Source organism: Pongo pygmaeus, chromosome 8 (genome assembly GCF_028885625.2).
Source record: "Pongo pygmaeus isolate AG05252 chromosome 8, NHGRI_mPonPyg2-v2.0_pri, whole genome shotgun sequence".
In the NCBI taxonomy this organism is placed as follows: Eukaryota; Metazoa; Chordata; class Mammalia; order Primates; family Hominidae; genus Pongo; species Pongo pygmaeus.
In genome coordinates, this window is record NC_072381.2 from 24,792,077 (window position 1) to 24,815,106 (window position 23,030).

General features: G+C 37.3%; 1 protein-coding gene across 4 annotated transcripts in view; it reads right to left on the reverse strand.

Moving 5' to 3' along the window:
* Positions 1 to 23,030, reverse strand: part of ARHGAP21 (Rho GTPase activating protein 21) — a 134,957-nt gene that overhangs the window by 25,927 nt on the left and 86,000 nt on the right. For 3 of the 4 annotated variants that reach the window (XR_008491995.2, XM_054436107.2, XM_063669676.1), the window contains 3 exons: positions 19,964 to 20,018; positions 12,970 to 12,999; positions 9,727 to 11,623 (listed from right to left, as the gene is read on the reverse strand). Coding sequence is in view for 3 of the 4 variants with exons in the window: in XM_054436107.2 (XP_054292082.1) it covers positions 9,727 to 11,623; positions 12,970 to 12,999; positions 19,964 to 20,018 (1,982 nt within the window). In the remaining variant the exon portion in view is untranslated. The remainder of the gene's footprint in view (positions 1 to 9,726; positions 11,624 to 12,969; positions 13,000 to 19,963; positions 20,019 to 23,030) is intronic. The other variant, XM_054436108.2, reaches the window with a different exon arrangement.

Consider the following 23,030-nt stretch of genomic DNA (forward strand, 5'->3'; position numbering starts at 1 on the left):
GCAGATTATGTAAAAACAAGAATAATTCCAATTTATCTTATTTTCCAATGTAGAAAAATACACATTTAGTTGACCAAAGGGAAAACAAAAATTTTTCATCTCATATACAAATATATTCAAAAGCATCATGCTGTCACACTTTCAAATGACTTCTAAATTTTAAATAAAATATTCTGTTAGATGAAAATCAATCATCTTTATCCTAGGCATATCACATACTACATTAAGACATTAAATAATGCATTCAAAACATATTTATGAACTACTGGGGTTACAAATTTGTTATTAAGTGGCATAAACATTCGTGTTAAACTACGTAATCAAAGAACTGACTTAAGAAATTAGGTCTTGGACAGGCACGGTGCCCACGCCTGTAATCTCAGCACTTTGGGAGGCCAAGACTGGTGGATCACCTGAGGTCAGGAGTTCGAGACCAGCCTGGCCAACATGGCAAAACCCTGTCCCTACTAAAAATACAAAAATTAGCTGGGCATGGTGGTGCGCGCCTGTAGTCCCAGCTACTTGGGAAGCTGAGGCAGGAGAATCGCTTGAACCCAGGAGGTGGAGCTGCAGTAAGCCAAGATCATGCCACTGCACTCCAGCCTGGACGACAGAGCAGGACTCTGTCACACAAAAAAAAAAAAAAAAAAAAAAGTCTTCATTTACTTTCTTCACTAAAAGACCCAGAGCTCTTTATAATAAAAAGAATGGTGAAGGACGCCTAAGTTGCTACACATCAAAATTCAATGTGGTTACTGTTTCTTAACATGTAAAAAAATACAGGCCTATATATCCAAAAATTTTGCTTTGGAAAACAATGTTTTCCAAAAGTAAATAATCCTCACAGATAATATCTACTCCATTATTCAATTTGGATTTTTTCCAAATGGAGAGTATTTCAAATTATGTTTCTATTGATTATTCGTATCTGAATAGGAAACTTTCACTGTTTATTGCTTATCAATTAATATTTTAGAAAAACATCTTAAAGATTTCATATTGTGAAACTTCATGTATAACTGTTACATAATTTTCAGATATCAAAGCATGAAAGAAGGGAAGCCCTCCTATATGAAGAGCTCTTATGAGTAAGGACCACTAAAATCACAGTGGAAAGAGCAAAACACATGAAAAGACAACTCATGGAAGAAATACAAAAGCCTAATAAAAATGTAAAAAATACTGGTAAAATCCTATTACTGAAATGATCAAATAAAAGCAAGATGAAACAGTGATTTATAACTGTTTTTTCATCTCATAAACTGACAAGTATTTTCACTTTAAGATGTCCTCATCCTATTTGTTCCTCTTCGTGTTCCACAAGATAACTACAGAGAGTGTCTATGCCTGTCTATCCCAGAGGTTCAGTGGGATTCACAGGAGTGGCTGGCCCTCCTATGGGCGGGCATGATCTAGGCCTGACCAACCATAGGGCCTATCCCTCTCAATCCACAGAGACTGGCCAAGGGGCGAGAACCATGTAGTCAGGACCCCTTATATTAATAGTATCTCTAGGATTCAATACATGGACAGTGAGAAAACTATGGACTTTCTCTTCTTATCCTTGGAGAACAAAAACTGTAGAAATCAGTAAACTGTTGAGTTGTCACCAACGGCCACCTTTTCTACTATGTGGAGAAAAAGAATCTGAGAATGAAGAAAGCAAGATGAAAAAAGACTCACAGGCCAGGCGCGGTGGCTCATGGCTGTAATCCTAGCACTTTGGGAGGCCAAGGTGGGAGGATCACTTCAAGTCAGGAGTTCGAGACCAGCTTGGCCAACATGGTGAAGCTCCATCTCTACCAAAAATACAAAAATTAGCTGGGCATGGTGGCACACGCTGGTAATCCCAGCTACTCAGGAGGCTGAGGCAGGAGAATCGCTTGAACCTGGGAGGTGGAGGCTGCAGTGAAGCGAGATTGCACCACTGGACTCCAGCCTGGGCAACAGAGCGAGACTCTATGTCAAAAAAGAAAAAGAAAAAAAAAAGGAAAAAGGAAAAACTCACTCTTGATGTCATTACTTGGGTATTTGGATCCGGCCGTGCATGGAACCAGGTCTACCACAGAAGTTCTTCCCTGTGAGCTAACATTACTTCTTGGCATGAGCTAATTTGACATAATTGCCCTGTCCCTGTAACCAAGAGAATTATGATGGACATAAATGTGGAAGGCAATGCGTTTCTAGCACCCTGACAAATGTGCATGTCTTCTCATAACACCCAATGTCCACTGTTACAGGTTAGGGCACAGAGCAAAAAAAAAGTCCCTTCTAAGGTGAGCTGAGTTATGAGGCACGTTTCTCACAGCTGACCATAATTACAAAGATGCATATAATTAATGTACTTTATATTTTATAATTACAGTTGACAATAATTTTATGTAACTCAGTGAAATTATCAGAATTTTCAGCATAGACCATGGCAGAATAATCAGTTCCCTGACATAATTCTGCTTTTTATTTCACCTCTGCTACAAAGTAGTATTCCTACCCCCTCCCCAAATTACAGCATAATAATTTAAGGAATATTAACACTATTACTTATTTCAATGACAGAGTAAACTATATATTGCAAAAAGAGGGGTAAATTTGTATAAGTTGAAAGAAATGGCAACTAACCTAAAATTATATATGTGGTTCCAAAACAACAGCACGTATATATCTTTTTACTAAAATATGGAAATTGAATAAGCTGTTTCTGTTCCAACTCCTACCAGAAGCAAAATATGCCTAAAATATTGATTTTTTCCTCATACTTAGGGAAAAGGAGAGGAAATATTGCTAATGGATTCTGTGTCTTAAAAATAAATTCAGGCCAGGTGCAGTGGCTCACGCCTGTAATCCCAGCACTTTGGGAGGCCGAGGTGGGTGGATCACGAGGTCAGGAGATCAAGACCATCCTGGTTAATACAGTGAAACCCCGTCTCTACTAAAAATACAAAAAATTAGCCAGGTGTGGTGGCGGATGCCTGTAGTCCCAGCTACTCGGGAGGCTGAGGCAGGAGAATGGCATGAACCTGGGAGGCAGAGCATGCAGTGAGCCAAGATCAAGCTGCTGCACTCCAGCCTGGGTGACAGCAAGACTCTGTTTCAAAAATAAATAAATAAATAAATAAATAAATAAATAAATAAATAAATACATAAATTCAAATGTGACAAATACCCTTTCTTTTTATTTGCCTTCTGAGATATACACTCAATTTAAATCAAAGGAGGTGAACGGCTAAAGTTAAATGATCTTATTAACAGTCAAGCATAAGCTCCTTCTTTCAAGTAACAATGTAATCTTTGGCAATGCCACTTTTTTTTTTTTTTAATCAAAGTTAAGCCCAATGAAATAAAGACATCCTAAAAAATTGAACTCCCTAGGCAAATTTAAATTAGCCCCATTAATACCAATTACTGAACATCAGGTACAAGAGCTGATAAAAATGGCATGCTGGAGCAACTCCATTTACATTACATTTAAAAGGCCTGGAGAAAGAATGTTTAAAAATGATGCTAATATATTCACATGGCCTTCTCATCTTTGACCCAGCAACAGAGCTTGAGTAGGCTCACTGAACATTTTTCACTAATTATAAATAAAAATTTTGAAGCAATAAGTCCTGTTTTATATGAACTGGTGATGGGTGCCCATCACCTAGTTCAAATATTCCCAATTTTTACAATAATTAAGCTCATTATCATAACTGGAATTCAATTTTCTAATTAAGACCAAGTTTCTTTAATGGTCAGTTCTGTGAACATGGATTTAAATTAACATTTGGCTTCTTCAAAGTCATCTGGAGATTTGGTTATCTTAATAACCAAAAGGTCAACGCTGTATCTCCCTATTAGATAGAAATGATTTTTACAGTGGTTAGGAAGGGGAGAGTATTTTGAATAAATTCCCTATTCATGTTTGCCATGGCAAGATGGCAGTCAGTGCTGATGATGAGGGAGTGGAGTTGTAAATCCAAGAGGAACTACTGTGAAGTAGGTATTTGAAAGGGAGGTGACAAAATGAGAGCAAAACCAGGGATGTGTGTGATATCATGGTCAGCTCATCTACAAGAAAGCATGCACCAGGTCAGCACAGCAAGGGCTCTAAATTTACAAAGGGCAAGTGGAAGGATCACTTCTAGATTTGCCACGGTTAACAGGTTACAATTACTTGGCTGAATTTTTGCAGTCCCATAGATCAAAGAAGTTAACTAAACTCAAGATCTGGGGGTGAGGGTGTGTGTCCATGGGCCCGTGCACAAGCGTGTGTGTATGAAAAATGATCCAGCTTGCCAGCTGATATGCTGTAACAATTTCAACAAATTCAACATTTACTTAGAAATTTAATAAATATCAGCTCACCAATTTCACTAATCTATCTTGAAAATTATTAATTCTCAATTCTAGTACACAGAAAAGCAGCAAGGGAGTAGAAATGTGGATGACTGAGTAGGGAGGTCAAGAGACCTGGTGTGTTCGATTTTGCAAAAGCCACTTAACTTTTCTGGATATTACATTCACTACCTATAAAATAAAGAAGTTGGACTTGGGTGGTGAGAAGGGCCAATTCTAGTTCAAAAGGCCTACAGTTACAAACCCACTAAAGGGGTGGAATTATCTATTTAGTTTATGTAAACATATAAAACATTTTCAGGTTTTTATAAACCAGGCATTTGTTGGGGGCTTTTGAGATTTGGGTCTATTTTCAACATTAAAGGAACTAGGTGAAAAGGCTCCAAAGTCTATTTTAGTGAAACAATTTCATAGTTTATAAGAGCTAGGTTTTGGGAGGGCACAGTGGCTCATGCCTGTAATTCCAGCACTTTGGGAGGTTGAGGCAGGCGGATCAGGAGTTCGAGACCAGCCTGGCTAACATGGTGAAACCCCGTTTCTACTAAAAATACAAAAATTAGCCGGGTGTGGTGGCACACGCCTGTAATCCCAGCTACTTGGGAGACTGAGGTGGGAGAATCGCTTGAACCTGGAAGGCAGAGGTTGCAGTGCGCCGAGACCATGCCACTGCACTCCAGGCTGGGTGACAGAGTGAGACTCCATCTCAAAAAAAAAAAAAAAAAAAAAAAAGCAGCTAGGTTTTAAAAAAACGTATTTCCCTAAATAAATAAGCATAGCAATCTATAAAGTGTGCTACAAAGAAACTTAAAGTGTTTAAGAATAAAAGCTAATGTGGCCAGGTGCGGTGGCTCATACCTGTAATCCCAGCACTTTGGGAGGCTGAGGGGGATGGATCACCTGAGGTCAGGAGTTTGAGATCAACCTGGCTAACATGGTGAAACCCCATTTCTACTAAAAATACAAAAAAGCTGGGCATGGTGGCGCACGCCTGTAATCCCAGCTACTTGGGAGGCTGAGGCAGGAGAATCACTTGAACCCGGGAGGCGGAGGTTGCAGTGAGCCAAGATCGTGTCATTGCACTCCAGTTTGGGCAACGAAAGTGAAATTCCGTCTCAAAAACAAACAAAAAAAACTAATGCTACTATCAAAGAAAAGATAAAAGAGCATCTGAAATTATTTACTGGTGTACCATTTTTGTTAACGAACTCAATACTTCTAAACCATCTTGATATGGCAGTGCCGTTAAGGCTATGACCATCAAATTCAATTTAGCTTAGGCTAACCCTCACTGAGCACACATACAGCCAACGTTGGGGTAAGACGGAGGAGGAGAAGTCTTAGAGATATGACAAAAGCATGGGGAAAAGATGCCAATTCAAACTTGGGTGATCTGAGCTAATAATAGTGAGTATAAAACTTAGAATGATTTTTCAAGCTAAGATTTAAAAAAGTAAAATCCAAGATTTAAATTTTTGCTCATTTTGAGGCACTGTCCAAAGAATATGAAATTTGGAGCCAACAGTCAATCAGCTCTGTCAGTTATCTGAGAGAGCTTCAGCAAAGTACTTAACTTTCCTTATCCATAAAACGGGTTATTAATTCTGCCATAAATTCCCCACTGGGTTATGGTAAGGATTGGTACATTATAAAGTACGTGGTAGATTATAAAGCACTGCAGAAGTTTTTGTTATTTTATTATTTTATTTTTTGAGTGGAGTCTCACTATTCTGTCGCCCAGGCTGGAGTGCAGTGGTACCATCTCAGCTCTTTGCAACCTCCGCTTCCCAGGTTCAAGCAATTCTCCTGCCTCCGCCTCCCAAGTAGCTGGGCTCACAGGCACCCCACCACGCCTGGCTAATATTTTTGTATTTTTTTTAGTAGAGATGGAGTTTCGCTGTGTTGGCCAGGCTGGTCTTGAACTCCCAACCTCAAGTGATCTGACTGCCTCGGCCTCCCAAAGTGCCGGGATTACAGGCGCCAGCCACTGCACCTGGACTACTTTATTATTTTTAAAATTACCTCACATCATTACTCAAATAGTGGAAGCAAAAATCTCTAAGCTTAAGTACCAATGGCATCACATTTTTGGGAAAAGCCAATATATGAAAAAGACATATAAAGATGATAAGTACATGATTTCTCTTTATAAGAGATGTAAGATGATAAAGTATATGATTCTTCTTTATAAACAGACTATTTGCTAAGACTCAGCCTGAATTAGTATTAAAGAAGGGCTGGGTGCTCACTGCATCGTCCTGTGATATCACCACTGGCACTGAGCCCAGAGCTCCCAAAGGGAGAAACTGGGTATAGGGAATGGTCACCTCTTCCCTTTGGGTAAATTTCAGGGAGCTAAGTTCCCCTGTATGGACAATGTAATCCAGCTATATCTTACCAAATCTAACACTTCTAAATCATCTTGATATGGCAGTGCCAGTAAGGCTGTGACCATCAAATTCAATTTAACTTAGGGCTAACCCTCACTGAGCACACATGCAGCCAATGTTGGGGTAAGACGGAGGAGGAGGAGTCTTAGAGATATGACAAAAGCATGGAGAAAGAAAGTTAAGATGAAACCCTGGGTGTAGGTAACAGTCATAGTATTTTTGTATTACTAGTAATGAGTGGTATAAATTAGAGAAGTGTAGGAAGTCAGGATTTTAGAACACATTGTAATATCTGCTACTCACCGTGAGATTACTCGTGAACAGCTCACATTGTTGAGGTTTGTGTTTACTTATAAAAGAAGTTGAAATTTATTTTCAGGACTTACTATGCAGCTTTATAAAGTGGGGGGTGGGAAAAGTAAACAAAATACTGTTAATGAGTAATATTCCAAATTTAAAAACAAAATGTATTCATTTTGTTTTGTATGCCTGTATGCCTCCTGCAACCTTAGTATATAGCAGGGGTCCCCAACTCCTGCGCTGCAGACTGGTACTGGTCCATGGCCGGTTAGGAACTGGGCCGCACAGCAGGAGGTGAGCAGTGGGGGAAGGGGGGTGAAAGTCAAATAAGATAGAAACTAATTAGAGAGTACTTTTATTCTTAGTAAATAAAATGATTTATTTACATCAATCTATATGTATATAGAATTATACAGATCTTTATTTTCTATTTTAGCCAAAGTCTTCTCTTTAATAACATAATTAACTGTTTTATTTCTATACTTCATAACTAGGAAAAAATATTAACAGATATATCCAGCACATTTTTTTACTACTCCAATGTAATCTGATTATATTGTTGTTATTATGTAGGAAGAAAATATGATGCCACTGTTCTGATAAGATCGCATGGGCCTGTGAAACAGCCACAGGTTGTAAGATTTTTTTACATTTTAAAACCTCATAAAACAATCATTTGTCATCAGTTGCTTTCTATAAAATATCTATTATAGATGATGTACAAGATTCCATCTACAACAGGAGTCTACTATTTGCTGAGCTTGGCCTTGGGGTATAGATATGAATATGGGTACGATTTAGGTTGAGATTCCCCACAATGTTGACAACTTGAATATATCCTATTTATAAAAAAAATAAGCTGTGTGGAACTTTTTTAAAAAGCTTTTAGTGTCACCTATCCAATTAAGTGTTTTCTTTTCTTAAGAAACATTTTTAAAGCTATCAATAGCTTTACAATTGATAGCTTTAAAAATGTTTCCGTAGAAAAGAAACAATAGTCCTCAACAGCTTTAAAAATGTTCCCGTAGAAAAGAAAAACTCAACTAGTACTCAAAGAGAAGCATATTATATTGTAAAATGATGGAGAACTCTTTTCATAAACCCATGGGGCACCAGGGGGACTACAAGTATGGCCTTGGTTGGTGGCAAAAAGAGAAGGAAAAAAGCCCCTGCATCGCATGCCTCCAGGGGGCGCTCTTCACAGGCATTCCATATAAATGGCACGCTCCCTGGAGCTGTGCTCTGGGATGAGGCTGAATCAGGCAAACCTAGAGACCCTGTCTCTATCACTTACTGTGCAATTTTAGAGATGTCATTTAGCCCCTCTATACCTTAAATTTCTCACTTATAAAATGAAGGTAATATTAAGGACATAAGTCATCACCTGTTAGCAGATGATGTTTTAGAGCTGCACAGTCATGATGAGAACTGTACTGTTGTTTTGCTATACATTTAACCAGCATTTCAAAATTGTCTTTCAGCCATAATCTCAACAAATACTTATCGAGTGAATTCTTTACGTGCCACGCAGTGTTCTAGGCATTAGGGACACAAAAGTGAACCAAAGATTTAAAATCTCTGCTCTCATGTAGTTTATGTTTTAGTTCTACTGAGAAACATGTAACAAGAAAACAAAACATGTCCAGTGGAAACAGTAATACGAAGATAAATAAAAAAGCTTAAGGGAAGAGAATGTCCGTTTCTGTGTCTGTGCATGGGATACCTGTTTTAGATAGGTGAGTCACAAAGCCTGCTTGGATAACATCTTTGAGCAGAGACCCAAATGTCATGAGGAAGACAGAGAGTTGTGACTATCTGTGGAATGTGTTCCAGGGTTGGAAACCAGCTGTATCTGTCCCTGTAGCAAGGCACGCCTGACAGCAAGGAGGCTGGTGAGGCTGCAGATGGGATGCACATGGAAGACTGTGATAGGAGATCACGAGGTAGGATCTCTCTGACACTATCAGAGACGGAGTTGTGAGGCAGATCATGCAGGGCCTTTCAGATCACGGGAGGATTTTGCATGCTATTTTGGGTGAGATGGATGGGAAGGAAATAGAGGGTTCTGCACAGAGGAGTGGTGTGATCTAATTGACATTTTTAAAAACATTACACTGGCTGCTGTATGGAGAACAGATCTGGGGTGGGAGGGAGCAGACAGAAGACTCAACAGGACAGGTGCCAGCAACTGCGGCACACGCTTATAATTTAAGTAACTTCTCTAAATCTGTTCCAGGATTTATAGTATGGCAAACTAACTTGACAATGAAGAGGTCTTTTCTCTTAGTACACGTTAAATTTACAAAGAAATATGCTTTAGAAAGTAAAAGCACTGTTTAAATGAAAGGTTGGTAACTAATTATCAAAACTGTTCCACTTGGTTTTTCATTCACCTGAATCAACAATTAGGTACAATTTGCTTCGCTGATTTCCTTAATCTCAGGAATTTGTTTCATCAAAATAAAAATTTGAAATGGGTACTAGGTACCTGAAAAAATTTTTTTTTAAAGGAAAATTGGTACTAGTAATAACTTTTAAAGAGGTTCATAAAAGCTCTGGTTGAAGCACAGCTTATGAGATTCACTACAAACATTTTAAAATCACAGTGTAAGACTTCTATGCCTATTGAACTAGAAATAATACTTTTCTGGAAAGATTTCTTATACATTTGGCATATTAGCCAATGACTAAATGAGCTCACCTATAAATGGGATGGAAGCCAAGGAATCGCCAGGCGGACTGGTACTCGAGGCTTTTCTTTCCTCCATTCTTTTTATGTGGACCTCTCGACGTGCATCATTGGGCAGCCAGCAGGTAGTGTCTGACCCGGTCTCCTGGTCATTTACTGCCAAGATGTAAGACTGATGCCTTAAAGGCTGCGGTGTCTGGCGTCCAGATGGAGGTTTTTCCCTTAGGACGACAGCTTCTTTATTATCTAAAGTATCTGATTGCTCAATTTCAGCCTCTTGTAAACTTAAATCTTGATTCCTTTGACTGACAGGTAGTTCTAAATCTGAAGTACCAGCGTTTTCACTCGACTGAGGGGCAGGCTTGGCAGAGGCTCCAGATAAAGAGGGGGATTTCCCAGTCTCCACTTGCTGATCGGGGGCGCTGTCAGTCCTTACCCATGTCTGCTGATTCAACAGACTGTTCTGATGCAAGTGATTTACTGGTCTTTGGTCTTTGATAGAAACAAATGATTTCTGGCTAAATGATGGTTTTGTGACATGCGTCGAAAGAGCTTTCAGAGAATTACTTCGGACTTTCACAAGAGGGGACCTGTCTTGTGAAATACCCCGAGGCGGTGACATTCCACAAGTAGTCTGAAAACTTCTGTTTGACTGCAGTGTTTTTAGATCTGGTGGAATTTTTTTAAACTGCGACACAGATCCCACTCCTCTACCACTCATTCGCCTGTTATCAGAATTAACAACACTTGGAGCCACAGTAAAATTGGAACCTCGAAAAGATTTATGAATTTCTTGCTGCCTAGGTCTTTCATAAATACCTCGTCTATCATCCTGTTCAGTAAACCCACTCCACTTGTAAGTCTGTTTTTTCTCTCCACTGGAATCAGGTATTGGAGTTCCAGAATTGACATTTTCTAAGGTTTCATCCTGTCCCTCAATATAATCCCATGAACGAGTTCTATGATTACTAAAACTAACAGATGGAGACGTCAGTGCTCCTTGAGATGCACTTCTTGGACAATACTTCATTAGCACAGAATCTTCCAGTCTTTCTTGGGACACACTGCGTTGCCGTATCTGGACAGACTGGGGCACTCGATCATGAGAGGTGCTTCGACGTCGTCCCTGCAAAGTAGTGCGGTTGGGGACGACCTGGTTATAATCCGTCGTGCTTTGAGATGCTGCTCTTAAACTATCTAATCTTTCTTGTATTGTCCGACAACCTATGTGCAATCGTCTGTTATCAATATACTCTTTGTAAGTTTTATAGTTTTTCCAGTCTATGTGCTGATGGGAATTTGGCGAATAGTGATTAACAGATACAGAGGGAGCCTCCACAGCTTGAGATCTGCTGCTTGAGATTCCATCAGAATGTCCACTGTAATTTCCAGATTTAAGTAAAATTCCAGAAGGTTCCAATGATCTGGAGCCTGCAGGCTGATGAATTAGATGAGTGGCGGGAATTGATAATGGTGGTGATGTGGTTCTTGACACTGTTTTTAAAGAGGTCTGCTCATTCACGCCATACCTCACTTCTTCAGTTCTATGTGAAGGACCTGTATGGTTGTTTCTATTGGATAACAAATCTACAACCTTCTCAGAAGGCACAATGACAGTCCTTACACTTTCATTGCAAACACACACTGCTGTGTTTGATTTTGCAACATCTGTTGGTGATGGAGGCACTTGTATTTCCATTCTATAGGCCCTACCAGGTTGTGTCAGTACTGGTGTACTGGTTTGCTGTTTGCTCAATGATGAGTCAGGAGGAGATATTTCAACTGGCTGTGCCATGGCTGATGGGGCAGATGGCAGCCAGGGATAGCAGATTGGTGGAGGTTCAGGTATATTGCGGGCATTGCCGCTATAAGCTTCATTGCCTTTCAGGTAGGCATCTTGAGAATATGCCTGTATAGAAATGAGAGAAAGGTGTCACTGTAAATTCATAAAAAGAACAGTAATTTCCATTTTTACAGTTCACTATTTTATCTATGTCCTACCTCGTTCCTGAGTGACATTCACTATAGCATGCATGCAAACACAACATAAGGGTACTCTACAAATCTAGAAAGAGCTAGTCTCTCAGAAATCAAATAAATTGTAGAATCTGCAACACATACAAATTACAATCACCTCTTTGCTCAAAACATGTGAAACTCATCAAATTTCTACCCAACCAATTAGATGTACCCACATTGCTTCTAAAATTCTCCCCATTCAAGCCTTCTGATTTTCAGCAGTCGACAGGTTAAATGGCTGCCAAATAAATCCCAGCAAAGGAAGATTCATGTATTTTGCCAGAGAAAAGGTGAAAATATTAAAAATCTTAAATGCATTTTAAGTACTACTACTATAATAAATTAAATCTAATTTATTTGAAGCATCTTGTCAATTAACCATTACAGAGTCCCTAAGAATAATCCATTTTGACAAATTAAGCCCTTCAGCAGCCATGCTAAGTATTTTAATATTTAAAGTAAGATAATATGCAAGTTTAAGAAATAAAGCACATATAATAAAGGCACAAAAATATGAAAAAAGGTAACTCATTCTGTATATAATTTATATTTTTATTTTAAGCTAATGCAAAAGTATATCGTACAAATTTATTTGGTCTCTTTTACTTATTATAAGCAGACATTTCTCTATTACTAACAGGCAGGCATGCAGCCTAAATTGTTTTTTATCAACTATTTGTAAAATTATTCAGCAATATTTTTAAAGCCTTAAGAATAACAGAAATCAACTATAGAGACTTTACGAAACAGAGCTCATCAGCGCAACACAGGGACTATGTTCAGCATCTGAGACAGGTGTGGTAACACATCTTCCCCGAATCAAAACAAGCTTAACTCAAGACTATCATCACATCCTGTTCTTTGCATTCGACAGCTTGCAAAGCTCAAGTGCAGCCACAAACATAACAGCAAAGTAGTAGGGACAGGAAGAGGGTGAAATACTTAAAAAAAAAAATATATATATATATATATACACACATATATATATGTACTGATGCAGATAAATATTACACTGTAGCATCAGTTATGTACAGGATACAAAAGAAAACCAAACATAAAAATAAAAAATAAGGATGGCAAACCATCTATCACAAACATATTCTGCAAATTAGTAAGATTAACACGATAGAGGGATTTCTCTAAGCAAAGTGAACAGTTTTTAATAGATTGGCTTATTACAAATCTCTACAAAACATGACTTAATAAGCAAGGAAATGGCTACTGTGCATTTCTTACCAGTGCTGTGACATCCTTTGTAAACTGTAGCTAGCAGAAAATAGGAAAACATAGTAGAAGCTGCTTACTGATATAAAGACAAAATCATGTTGTCATATTGATGCTGGAAACGGCAAGCTAAAAATACATCTATACTTGTTTCTCTGGAAGGTACCAAGAGAGGTAAAGGGCAGTGAAGCATAAAGAATAACTCCAGTATTCTTCTGAACATCTTTTTCTCAGGCTTTTATCTGATTCTTGTTTGATGTGTCTACCATTCTTGAAAGCAAAATACATCTGGTGACATGCATTCCTAACAGATATTTTCTTCAATATGCACTGCTGTCTGATAACATGCTACAAAGCTTCCCTCCACAAAAGCAACAGTGATGTCTCTCATTTCCCCAGAGCTTCTTCCATCTCTGCTTCCAGATGACGAAACGAATGCTCTATTATGCATTTAAAATAGTACAACCTCCTCCTTCCCCAGTAAATCAGAGCATAACCACAAGTTGTCAGCAGACTGCAGCTGCCTTTACACTAAGATTCAGGGGGGAAAATGACTTCTTTTAAGTAAGTTTCACTTAAAAATTAAGATCTTTCAACACTGTGCCTTTTGTACTATTGTATTAGTTTGCAAAAATAACTACTGGATAGACATAAAAATATTACTTCCAGAGTAATTCTTGTTAACCTATAATAAATATTACAGAACAGAGACTAGAATGCAGTGAGAAATTAAAGCTATCCATATAAAAGAAAACATGTCTACATAATATTTTTATGGCATGAATACAGTTAATCCAAACATGCATTTTGGGTATGTGCATTGACACACCAAGTCTATCTTTTCCATGCTGATTAGAATCATACCAATACTTTTCTGCAATAGGAAAATTGTGTCTGGATGAGAGAATACTGTACTGTCTGGTACAGCATTTCCCACAACATCCTTGTGTAATTTTATTATATACCACCTGAAAAGGAGGATGGGGGAGAGGAGTTCCCTATGGTCAATGATGTAGGGTCACTTGGCAAGCTTTTTGATTTCTCAAAACCACGACAACATTGATGTACATTGTGAAATTCGAAAGGAAAATATAAACTTACTCACCATGGAGGCCATTTTTTTTCCAGAGGTTTTAACATAATTAGAATATCTACTTGGGTAATGCTATTCTAGAACTAATATTTTAAAGATGACTCCTTTATTCAAATTTGGGAAGAAATATTATTGTTTAGTAATAGAAGTATACGGCTGGAACTATTAAAACTTGAGAATATTTTACATACTTCAGACATCTCTAATATTCCTGTATGGCAATTCTAAATGCTAAATAGTCTACATTACAGTCACAGGTCCCCACTTCTGAGCTAAGTTATCGCAAGGGGCCCTGAAATCCATACACATGCAGGCATTAACAGTGAACATCTCACACATGCAGTACTATTATCTAATGTAAGCAGATATGGTTGAGATAAAATATGAATTCATTCAAGAACATTTTTCACAAAATATACACTGTGAAACTCAAAAGTACAAACTTACTCACCAGGGAACCCATTTTTTTCCCCAGAGATTTTAAAATAATTAGAATATCTGCCTGGGAAATGCTGTTCTACAACTATTTTCTTTTTTTTTTTTTTTTTGAAACCGAATCTCACTCTGTTGCCCAGGCTGGAGTGCAGTGGCGAAATCTTGGCTCACTGCAACCTGTGCCTCCCACGTTCAAGCGATTCTCCTGCCTCAGCCTCCTCAGTAGCTGGGATTACGGGCATGAGCCACCATGCTCAGCTAATTTTTGTATTTTTAATGTAGGTGGGGTTCGCCAGGTTGGTCTTGAACTTCTGACCTCAAGTGATCCACCTGCCTCGGACTCCCAAAGTGCCAGGATTACAGGTGTGAACCACCGAGCCCGGGTAGAACTAATATTTTAAAGCTATCTCCTTTATTCAAATTTGGGGAGGAATATTATTTTTGAAACCAATGTCATAAGAATTACATATTCAGTATTAACAATTTTGAATTTTAGTTAGGTTTTAAGCCCAAATGGATACTTTACAACATATGAAGGTGTTTTGATAGAATTAGAAAACATTTAAATTTTTCCCAATTGACTAGCTCTTGTGAATTCAACAAAATATGACAAAACATTTTTAGCCATTTTTTCCACTCAGCCTTTTTGTATACCACTTCACATTCCTTCTTGAGCTTTCTTTACCCTTGTACTTAAGTATTACACCTTTTGGAGTTTAACAGCTTGTATTTTAAAAACTGAAGCCTTCCCTAACAGCCCTGTTTTGCCTATTAGATACAAAAAGCTCTAAAAAGTGTGGGGGGGAGGAGGAGGAGGAGGAAGAAAATAAGAAAGATGACCCAAAGAATTCTTTCTTTGTAATTAGAACTTCAAACGGTATGTTAAATACAACTTAATATTAACAGCCTGGATCTTGATTATATGTACAGTGCCTAATAGTAACTAAATAACCCTAAAATAATCTTCTAGCTCATTTTTTATATAGTCACATCAAAATCACCATGACCATACCTATGATAAATGGTAAACAAAACAAAACAGAGCAAAAAAAAAAAAAAAACCCTGAAGAATAAATAAGGTGGTAAGATTAAAATTCCTGCCTTTCAGTTCACCTTTAACAGGTTATTAATTTAATGCCATTACCTATGATAAGAGCAAGAATAACTTCATGTTTGTTGGTAGATGCCAACCATGCCAGCGTAGGGAATAGAAGGGGATGGTGTAGATGGAGAAGGACTTTCTTTTTATTATACCTTTCTGCATTATTTCAAATATTTTCAACCAGCACATACTATTCTTGTAATTATTTAAAAATAGATTTTTAAAAATTACAAAGTAAACTGCTGCTAACCTACAAAATACGAAAGAACCCTCCAGAATTCATACTCTTGCTTCCCTTACTCTAGGCCGGACCACCTACATGTACACTTGACAAATGGCTACTTAATCTTAAATAGGATATTATACTGATAATAGAACACATGAAATGCTTATTTTAAAAGTAATTCTAATAAGCTTCAAGAAAAACTTAGTTTAAATTACATTTTTCAACTTATATCACACATCCACAGAGCAGCAAAAAAGAACACTAGACTCAGAACCCAGAGGTTCACGTTGTAATAACAGCTTATGGTAAGCCACCCAAACAATTCATCTCCACTCAACAGCAGTATAGGACTGTGGTTTAGAGTACAGGCTTTCATCTCAGACCCACCCGAGTTCAAATCCTTATACCATTTGCTTTCTTATTACACCAGACATGCTGTTTAACTTTGCTGTGTTTAACATAGAACAGCACAAAGTACGTTTAAAATGTCCTGGCCAAATATTAGATATACCCAAGAATCTCCAGAGTTATAAAAACCAATTAACTTAAAATTTAATTTCTGAGTCAATGGAGCCAAATGCTTAACAAAATATCTTGGGTGATGAACCAAGAAGAATGCCCCGATCTAGTTCTCCTACCATTATCTCACTCAGGGAAGTATTCTCTTTGGTCAGTGCTGTGGTCTGAATGTTTGTGTGTTCCCCTCCCCCAATTCGTATGTTGACACCTAATCACCAATGTGAATGAGTTAGGAGATGGGGCCTCTGGGAGATGATTAGGTCATGAGGGTAGACCTCCTGTATGAAACTAGTGTCCTTATAAAAGAAGACACAGAGAGCTGCGTCAGCTCTTCCACCAAGTGAAGACACAGTGAAAAGGTACTATCTATGAGAAAATGGGCCCTCACCAGACACCAAATCTACCTGAGCCTTGACCTTGGGCTTCCCAGCCCCCAGAATATAAGAAATAAATTTCTTTGTTTACAGGCCATCCAGTCTAAGGTATTTTGTTACAGCAGCCCAAATAGACTAAGAGAGTCAGCATCATTGTTTAGGTGACCAGATTGGTGTGGCTATTTCACTCATGCATAGATAACATTTAATGGGGAAACAAAATCATTTTGGTTTTTGGAAATAAAATAAAAAACCTTTTTATTTTGCAATAAATACGAACCTGTCTAAGATACCAGAGTCTAAAATATTACAACAAAATACTGTTAAAATGATTAAAATGAATGTAATACTATTTATATTTTAAGCTAGAAAATATATGCTGGTTTAAAAAATGAGGCTGCCAAGCACAGGACTCCTATTACTAGCACTAGTTTAAAAACAGAAATGAATTATTCTTAATTTCACTTCATGGTTTTAAACATTTTATCATTGTCATCCATGAATTATGAAACCTATAATCATATACCTGTCCTTACATGAGTCAAGTTTTAAGCCAAATTAAATTTTCTAGGCCACCTCTCAAAGGTGAGCAGAGCACTTCTAAAATAATTTGGTCTGTGTATCACTTCAGAAAAGAAAAAAAACCTCCATGCACTACCCAATCCTGTTGCCCAGGCAAACATATACAAACTACAAGTGTTTCCATGGGTAAATGATTTTTACAGTGGCTATAAAAATGTTCACATTACCCATTGCTTTTCTTTACAATAAATATTCAACCTCATGGGAACAAATACATCTTTAAAAGCATATATTTTGAATAACAGATTTAAGATCTGCATAAGTACTTCTGAAGTACATTAAAGAACATTTTAACTCTGGAATATATGTTAGAAACAGAAAATTATATACTCCTTTGATTTCTTAATGAATTATACTACATTCAAATGTGAATTAAGGACAGGTTAAAAAGTAGAGTTTTCTTTTATGATTAAAGGCATGTGCTTTTATTTCTTAATGATTAAAGTAATTCAAATACCATATTTTAAAAATAAATTTTATGTTACAATATACCAGAACTCTTTACTGCTGAGCCTTGAAGATCTGTATGCTCATGTTATTTACTGAACTGGTTTTTCTCTGTCTCTGGGATACTTTATATTTTACTTTTACTTTAGATTTACTTAAATAAAATATAACAAAACAGACTATTCTGGAACATGAATGAGTAACAGAAAAAAACTAATTTTTCTTTAAGTGACCTGTTTTTCCATTAATCATATCATTACAAAATTACTCCTTCCATTGCATGAAGTGGTTTGCTGCTCTTCATCAATCACACTGCAGGATATCATGGCGATTCTGCATTTAATTGCTTCCTTGCCAGCCAGTGCCTTCACCTTGGCAAGGAAAGGGTCTACTGAAGATCAGAAAACAGTTCAGTTTCATAAACTGATTCTGTCTTCAAGCCTTCAGATTGCAAGGAGGAAGCCAGGTAAATCCTTCGCTACCATATACATCATCTTCTGTATAAAAAGAGCACTAGAGAAGAATTCCCTATTTATTTCTAGTCTAGTGATTTTCATAGCCATTGGTGTCTGTGGTTATGTCTGCTACATGATCACTATGCTGAATTGTCAGGGTAGGAACTCTACAACCACTTTTGCATGCCTAGGAAAATTACTGCAGCTAACTGTACCTTCCTTCCTGAGCCTCCCAACTCCAACTGAACTGTGTACTTCAGAAGGGTAATTGTTATCAGTACTAAGCCATTCCTAAATAAAATCTACATGCCTTGAAAACATGGGGTTAATCCCCATGAGTTTCACTTAATTATAGTTTACATGTCAGTGAATGACTCTTTAGGATCAGCTTTAGTGATTTTTTTTGTAAAACATGTTTACAGATTATTTAGGGCCTTTGATGAGCTAAGTTCAAACTACTGCCTTACAAATGAAGAACATTACTATACCATTTCCATTACCATGACAAAGAGTCCATAAGCTCCCTGCTTTTCTTGAATTTAGCTATAGGTAATGAGAAAAAAACCCAATTATTCACCAAAAAGAATTAAAAATAAATACTTCAGTGGCCACTGCCATTTCCTAGATCTGTTAGTTGTCAGTATGTTAAAGAGTTTTTCTATTTTATTCTACTGAACTGCAAAATCAATTGAAGGCAAGTGTTATTTTCTTGAATGAAATATGTGTGTGTGTATGTGTGTGTGCATATATATATATATATATATATATATATATATGTTGTTTTTTTTTTTTTGAGATGAAGTTTTGCTCTTTCGCCCAGGCTGGAGTGCAGTGGCGCGATCTTGGCTCACTGCAACCTCTGCCTTCTGGTTTCAAGCAATTCTCCTGCCTCAGCCTCCCAAGTAGCTGGGATTACAGGCGCCCACCACAACACCCAGCTAATTTTTGTATTTAGTAGAGATAGGTTTTCACCATGTTGGCCAGGCTAGTCTCGAACTCCTGACCTCATGATCCGCCTGCCTCAGCCTCCCAAAGTGCTGGGATTACAGGCGTGAGCCACTGTGCCCAGATGAAATTTATATTTTTATCATCAGCAATATTTAAGCTTAGTAAAGGAGTTAAGTATTCCATTCAATTTCTTTCTTTATAAAAATCAGAAAAATATTTTAGACTAAATACTAAAGTTTTCAAGTTTCATTTCAAGACCGTAACATATTTTCCCCTTAAGTTGTAGACTCCGTTCATTGTGAACATTTTAGGAATGAATTGATACTACTAACAATACTGCTTGGTGAATTTACAAACAGTAATATTTATTGGAAAATTAGAAAATGGTAATCATAAAGTTTGTCCTCGTATTAAAAAAATAAGATTCTGGGGTTTTTTTCTCTGTACATAGTGAGAAGGAAAAAAAAAAAAAGATTCTAATTCCTGGGGATATGCACTTGCACTCTGAACTCTTCGTTTGGTCCAAGGATGAACTAGAAGGCAACACTAGGACAAACTCTTTAGAAATCTCATTCTAAATGACAGCATTAAGAGTTCACTGTAGAATCAACATAATATTTTCATGTCAATTGCAAAAACTTGACAGTGGTATTTTTGGTCTGATTTTTGTAAAATGTAGAGAATTCCAGATTGTGTAAAAGGAACCAGAGGGTTTTTAAATTCTAGAATTTTTTTTTAATTCCATCTTTAATACTTCCATCTCAAAAATATTTTCGTAACATTCATGACTGTAAAACAACTCATATATGAATAAACAAAACTTACCACTTGGAGAATGTCTTCATCTTTTGGCATAACACTGAGTTCCAATGTTGTATCACTGAAATTGAATTATATACTATTTTAGGAGAGGTAGAAGTGTATAAAAAAGACTTAATGGAAAAACAGTTAACTCAGAAGTATTTTTTAAACTGTTTAAGAGTTTATTCTGGTTTTCTTATATCTTTATTTTTAAAATCAAATCATTAGAATGAAAAGAAGTCACCTTTGTATACGTAAGTTAACTATATACAAAAGAGGGACGGACCCCTGCCATGTTTGTGCTATTCATAATCAGTAAAGTCTTCTTTATGTTTCTAATTTAGAAATATAAAGTATGTTGCTTATATTAAATAGTCCCAGGACAAAACTCTTAACAATATCAGTATACAATTATTTATTGTTTTATTCAAGTCACAAAACAAATTATAGATTGTTGTCATATATTCTGTTCATCAAGTTAAAATTCATTAACATGAAAGAACCCTCAAATTTAATATTTCAAGTAATTTTTTTTTAGACTGAGTCTCACTCTGTCACCCAGGCTGGAGTGCAGTGGCGCAATCTTGGCTCACTGCAACCTCTGCCTCCTGGGTTTAAGCAATTCTCATGCCTCAGCTTCCCAAGTAGCTGGGACTACAGGCATGCGCCACCATACCCGGCTAATTTTTCTATTTTCAGTAGAGAGGAGGGCTCACCACGTTGGCCATGCTGGTCTGGAATTCCTGACCTCAAGGGACCTGCCCACTTCAGCCTCCCAAAGTGCTGGGATTACAGGCGTGAGCCGCTGCGCCCAGCCAGGCAATATTAAACATCTTAATTTTGCAATATTCCCTCCTGGCCTCAGAGTGAAGGAAATCGCTTTACCGTCACAACTACTGAGCTGACTCATTTTTAATAACTATATAACATTTCAACTATTTGCTTTTTTCCCTATGATTTACTTTTAGTGCCTTTACAGGGACAGCTCAAAGTCTAATTTTATTTTGGTTCTGTAGATTTCCTGTTGAAAATGATAGAGAAATTTCCCTAAGTTTAGAAAGTTCAAAGGGGTAAACAAAACTGAATCCTGTGATCTGGAGGTACATACAGATATGGCAAAGGTGCCGGGCGAAGCGGCTTATGTTCCCAGGCCAAGGTGGGTGGATCACTTGAGGTCAGGAGTTCGAGACTAGCCTGGCCAAAATGGTGAAAACTCGTCTCTACTAAAAATACAAAAATTAGCTGGACATGGTGGCAGGTGCCTGTAATCCCAGCTTCTCAGGAGGCTGAAGCAGGAGAATTGCTTGAACCTGGGAGGTGGACATTGCAGTGAGCTGAGATCGCGCCACTGCATTCCAGCCTGGGCAACAAGAGTGAAACTACCTCTCAAAAAAAAAATAAATAAATAAAATAAAATAAAATAAAAAAGTTATGGCAAAGGCAGTGCTACTATCTCCACCAAATGCTTTAACAGCTAATCTAACAGTATCAGACAGATTTTCCCCCAATACAGTCAAGAGATTAAGAAACAATCAACAACAAAAAACAAAATAATCTATCTACTGATGTCTCTTCTTGACAGATTTGAATCATTATGTTTAGTTTCATAAATGCTCAGATTATACTAAACCCATGAGAACCACAGGTTCAAATATATTTAACTAGTAAAATATGTAGGTACTTTCATTTCAATATTTAGAGTTGGTAGAAACTGATGTTTAGATAAACTCCTGTGTAAGGACACATCTGTTTGTTTGTTTGTTGTTTTTGTTTTGAGACAGGGTCTCACTCTGACACCCAGGCTAGAGTGCAGTGGCTCTATCAAGCTTCACTTGATTAACCTCCTGGGCTCACTTGATTGACCTCCTGGACTCAGGTGATCCTCCCACCTCAGCCTCCCAAGTAGCTGGGACAACAGACACACACCACACCACCATGCCCAGCTAATTTTTTGTAGAGACAGGGTTTCACCATGTTGCCCAGGCTGGTATCAAATTCCTGGGCTCAAGTGATCTGCCCAGCTCAGCCTCTCAAAGTGCTGGGATTACAGGCATGAGCCACTGCACCCAGCCCGCAAGGACACATGTTATATTAATCCACTGCAGAATCTCAAGGGCTTTGTGGTCCATTACCCATTTGCTACCAACTGCAGACAGAAGGAAAACAACATTTTTAATGGAAATAAGATTATGAAAAAATATTTCTCTAATATTCAAATTGATTTCAGTGGTTGAAGTGTTATTATTCTGAAAGATGAACCGTACCAGTAACAGAAGAATTAAAGTAGATTTTGAAGAAAACAATGATTAAGTTGTTTTTTAAAGAAGAGATATTAACAAATACACTAAAAATCTTTTAAGTTATGGGCTGACAAAACATATCGTTGTATTTATAATGATCTAAATTATTTTGAGGAAAAAAATTTTGGCAAATCTGTTATCCCTTGGAGAGGCTTTAAATTCATTATCAACATTAGAGGCAATATTCAAGAGTTGTTTTCTGTTAGACTCCCATTAAATATTAAAACATTAAAGAAAATACTCTGAGATCAATTAATCATGACCATGTCATTTAATTGTAAGAAATGGCAATGTATTAGGGCATTAGTGTAAATAATTTAGATTACGGCATGAGCTACTCTAGACATAGTCAGGAGAGCTTGATAAAAATCTTCAGAAAATGAATTGCACTTGAATTACAGACAGGTGAGTTTGGCCAACAGAAAGCATTAGATAATCCAAAAGTTCCTGTATTTGAATCTGAGAACCTCTTACAACAGAGTGATGATCTGACTGGGCTCAGATCCATGGCCTAGCCTTGACAGAAATTCAATATGGTAACTCTTTGGTTTCTAACTTATTTGTAATTTGGAAAAATTTTCTAGTTGTGTGGGTGAAACAGAGTAGGACTAAATGATCTTCGAGGTCTCATAGACAGTCACTCTATAAATATGTATCTAACTTTAGAGCTCAAAATCCTATTATTCTGTAAAATGCAGGCAGACAAATGGATTAAAAGGGAATGTCTTGTTGTCTTGGTTAGAACAAATGAATTAATTGAGTCTAAGAAGATTATTCAAAAAGATACTTAA